At 46.1% G+C, this 4,069-nt stretch overlaps 1 protein-coding gene across 4 annotated transcripts in view; it reads right to left on the bottom strand.

The window, feature by feature from the left end:
- The window catches only part of ube2e1 (ubiquitin-conjugating enzyme E2E 1), a 14,083-nt gene extending 10,382 nt beyond the window's left edge, over positions 1-3,701 (bottom strand). The window contains exons 1-3 of one of the 4 annotated variants that reach the window (XM_005748861.2): positions 3,598-3,701; positions 2,594-2,755; positions 2,348-2,398 (exon numbers count right to left, since the gene is read on the bottom strand). In XM_005748861.2, coding sequence (XP_005748918.1) covers positions 2,348-2,398; positions 2,594-2,748 — 206 coding nt within the window. In that variant the 5' untranslated portion in view covers positions 2,749-2,755; positions 3,598-3,701. The other 3 variants (XM_005748864.2, XM_005748863.1, XM_005748862.1) reach the window with 3 other exon arrangements.
- Positions 3,702-4,069: the final 368 nt, after the last annotated feature.

Genomic DNA, 4,069 nt, shown 5'->3' with positions numbered 1-4,069 from the left:
GATCTCAATTTCAGTGAAAATAATCGTGATTATCATTTTTGCCATAATCGAGCAGCCCTACTGTAGGTGTACTCATTAACTGTCCCATCCATTTCCTTCCATCAACAAGGGGAGGATGGAGCTTCATCCACCATCCCTCCCTGCACACGTCCAAACCACGTCACCTCTAACAGGGTCTCTGAAATGCTCCACCTGAGCCGTCCCTCTTAAGCACTTCAGTCTAATCTTGTTCAGTCTGTAGATCTTAGCATCTTCAGCTCTGCCACTTCCAGCTTCGCCATCTCCACCGTGTAAACTTTCTCTTTCGCAGCTTTTTAAACCCACCTTCACTTCCTCTACTCGCTCGCAGCTTGGCTGTTCTAACCGTCTCCCTCTCACGTGCCTGTACGGCTCTCTGCTCATTACAGACCACAAGCATCACAGCCTTCTGAGAGTCCTGCCTGACCTCATTGTCAGCCTGTCCTTCACCCCTGCAAGCAATGAGGTGCTCAGGGTCAATCCCTCATTTCCATCTTCTAAACAAATAAAGAGAGAACAGCAGCAGCTCAGTCAAAACAAAGACGGCATTGTGGCAGATTAGAAGCTAATCTGAGGAGCACGGTGAGAATGTTAAACACCCCTCAGATTTTCTTCTTCGTGTTTTGTTCTCTTTGACGTGCTTGGCCCTTTATTTCTATACAGAACGAAATAAATAACTTGAGCACTGAACCTGCAGTAAATGGAAGGATGAACAGCCAAGAAGCCTGTGGAGGAGCCTGGGAACATTACTGATCACTGCCTAGCCGGACTCAGCCACCTCTGACCTCCAAGGTCAAGCTCGCTGGGATTCAACCTCGCCCCAGAGTTTTAGTAGATGCACCTGTGGTATCAATTTTAAACACCTGAGCTGAAAGCATTCACAAACTTGGTTGTCCAGGTTGTTCACCTGGACGCGCAGCAGAGTCCCCATCCCATAAAAAGCTTATCACATCCTCAAGTCACCAGCTGAAGCGCAAAGGAGATACTGGTGCAGGCTGAACAAAGACTGGTCCAGTGCCAGTGTGGGTCAGTTTGATGAGCTCTCTGGATATTAAAGGAACAGTGGAAACATAGTTTAAGGGTCAGCGGGTAAAGAGGTCTTGTTATGCACACATTCAGCGTGTTGGATGTGAGCTGTCCCACATTTGCTGTTAGAAGCTTTTGTATTTGTCATGTCTTCTGTCTCTGAACTGCAGGTTTACACCAACTTCAACTACAGCTGAGGGATAAAAACAGCTTAGCAATAAAGACGGGTGTTCGAAAAAGTATTTCTACAAGAGATGCTGGAAGAAGAGTGAGAATAAGGAAGAGGAATACAACACAGCTTTACTGATGTTGCAGATAATAGGGGAGTAAAAGGATTTCACTCCTACAACAGCTCCTACTACAGGTCATGATCAGTCGCATAACCAAGAAAGCAGAACAATGAGTCACTGCACTGAAATGAACATGTGTAATAACTTGGTTTGTATGAAAAAAACACACACACACACACACCTCCTACTTTGCAGCCAATAACCTGCTGGGAGAAGCTGGGAGCATCGAGTCAGCCAGAGCCTCGTACCTTCAACCCCTGGCTCGGCTCGGAGTACTTACTGTGTCAACAAAAACAAAAACCTGTTTTCACTTCAGCGGCACAGAAGAATCCATCCCATGATGATATGCCTAACAAACAGACTTAAGGAAGCTCTGCAAAGCCAGGTGTGTGCTGACTGAAACTCCTCGGCAGCATACAGGATGTTAAATAATAGCAGGAGACTTCCAGTAGCTGCGCCACATGCAGCACATGCTCATCATTCACTTTTGCAGCCAAACCTGCCAGACCTGTCTGACATTTGGCAAACAAGCTGTTCCACCAGCAGGACACCTGAATCCCCACCAGGAGCCTGTTCCTCCAAACCTCAAGGTTCCACAGATGTACACTGAGCAGGCGTAGATAAAGACCTCCACCTGGACAGCTTTTCCCTCCAGTCAGCTAGAAAACAGTCTGCTTTCAGTGTAGCTGGTTATTTTATTTTCCTTTTAAATGCCTCAGCGTTTCCAGTGATATCCTGACATAATCATGAGGTTAGACGTTGGTTTTTCTTGTTCAACGACCACAAATAAGACAGTTGAGAAAGAGGATCTAATTAGGAAGTGCTCATCAATCATTTGTTAGCCCACAAACAGGTCTTATTTTTATTCCACTCTCGCACACAGACGTCGACATGAACATGACTAAAGAATTCTGTGCAGTGAAAGACTAACTTGTGACAGATCATCAAGTCTTTATTCGAGAAGATAAAACACGAGAAACACGTCAGAGAGCCAGGTGTTACAAACGACTCACCTGCAGTTTGGTGGAGGGTCCAAGGTGATGTCAGCCAATTCCTTCTGAATTCTGCAAAATCAGATCGGAGTCAGTAAAACGCGTTACTGTAAGAGGAATGACGATAACCAGAAACGAAGCTACTCTGCAAAGATCACCACAAACCCACGCCTGCAACAGTCACGTCAAACTTCCCACGCTGCCAGCTTATCTTGTGTGACATCACAGGCGCCGCTCTTCTACTCCACCCAGCATCACTGCACTCACCTCTTAGCACTGGTGGACAGATGTTTGGAGGTTTTGCTCATGCTGGCTTTACTGTCCCTTTTCTTTGGGGGGTTCGCCTCCTGCTGTTGCTGCTGATGGGTCGAAGAGGAAGAAGAGGAAGAGCTTGTGCTGGCACGGGAATCTTCATCCGACATACCGAGCCTGGGAAATGAACATTAATTTAAAATGATATTTCATAATAAAACGAAATTATTCGAGCTGCTGCAGGACTCTGACGTATTAAATCCACCTACTACAGCTGACACGGTCCACTAACACGTCCACGGCTGCCACTGAGCTCAAGCTCTAACTGCACTGAAACATAGAAATGTTCGTAGGATACACGCGTTAACTGTAACAGGTTGGCGTTTTCTATCTGTGGACTGTAAAGCTCTAGTGTGCAGCCATGGCTGCCTCCATCACATTACGGCTCAGGCCTGGAGCGGCACTGGCCGAGTAAACTGGTTGGACTAGTTTAAATCCTCCGTGTGAGGAACCTCTGCGGCCTGAGCTAATGTTGCCTGTTATTTTTAGCTCGTTGGGCAGCGACAAAGGAAACATCTGATGGAGCAGTTGGGCCCGGCTCTGGTCAACACCAGGGACCAAAACACCACCTCACACCGACCCGTGAGTGGAAAAGCAGAAACGCATCGGCGGGGCGATGTCGCAGTCGAACCCCGATGCTACACCGCAACAATGTTCAGCTGCGGGGAACTTTCGGATAAAGGAGTCAGGAAGCTCCTTCGGGCTGTCGAGCTGCTTCTCAGGCCTCACATTACGACGTCAGAAAGAAACAAACAGAACCCGCCGTTCGCTCAAAGCTTTTCCTCGCATTTTAAAGCTACATCCGTCGACACTGACCCAGCCACAGGATGCACACAGTCCTAAACTCTCCTCTGACGATTAAAGGGCGCGTTTGTCAGACTAACGCCCTCCGCAACATACACGCGACACACAGTGTTACAATATTATGAGCCGTTACACAAATATCTCCTGTTAGATACCTTTCTTTGTGTGTGTGTGTGTGCAAAGCCTACGCGCGTGTCCCTCCGCCGCCTGACTACACTCGCCGCCGTCAGGTTCACGCGCTACAGTACGGAAACGGGAACTTCCGGCCGACGTCTACAAAATAAAAGCACATTAAACTCATGGGAATAATTGGTCACACACAATGACTGTAGAAAACACACGAAAAGACATCAGCACAAGAACAAGATAGTGCATATTTATCCTTAAAAGAATAATATCTTATATGACCCTTTCAAAAATGATATTAAAATGAAGACGATAAAGATACAAAAGTTGTTGTATTGTTAATTATTATAATTTTATTCACACACTTTACTACATACAGTACTGTATAGGTCCATTCTAGTGGGACCCCTTAAAGACAAAAACCTTTTTCTGCAGCAAAAGTGCGAAATTCTACAACTACCACTAATAATAATAATTTAAAAAAAGAATAACAATAATAAT

The sequence above is a fragment of the Pundamilia nyererei genome, unplaced genomic scaffold, assembly GCF_000239375.1.
Source record: "Pundamilia nyererei isolate P.nyererei 1_Seehausen unplaced genomic scaffold, PunNye1.0 scaffold00232, whole genome shotgun sequence".
In the NCBI taxonomy this organism is placed as follows: domain Eukaryota; kingdom Metazoa; phylum Chordata; class Actinopteri; order Cichliformes; family Cichlidae; genus Pundamilia; species Pundamilia nyererei.
The sequence above is the reverse complement of the archived record's forward strand: the minus strand, read 5'-3'. Positions and strand labels throughout refer to the sequence as shown.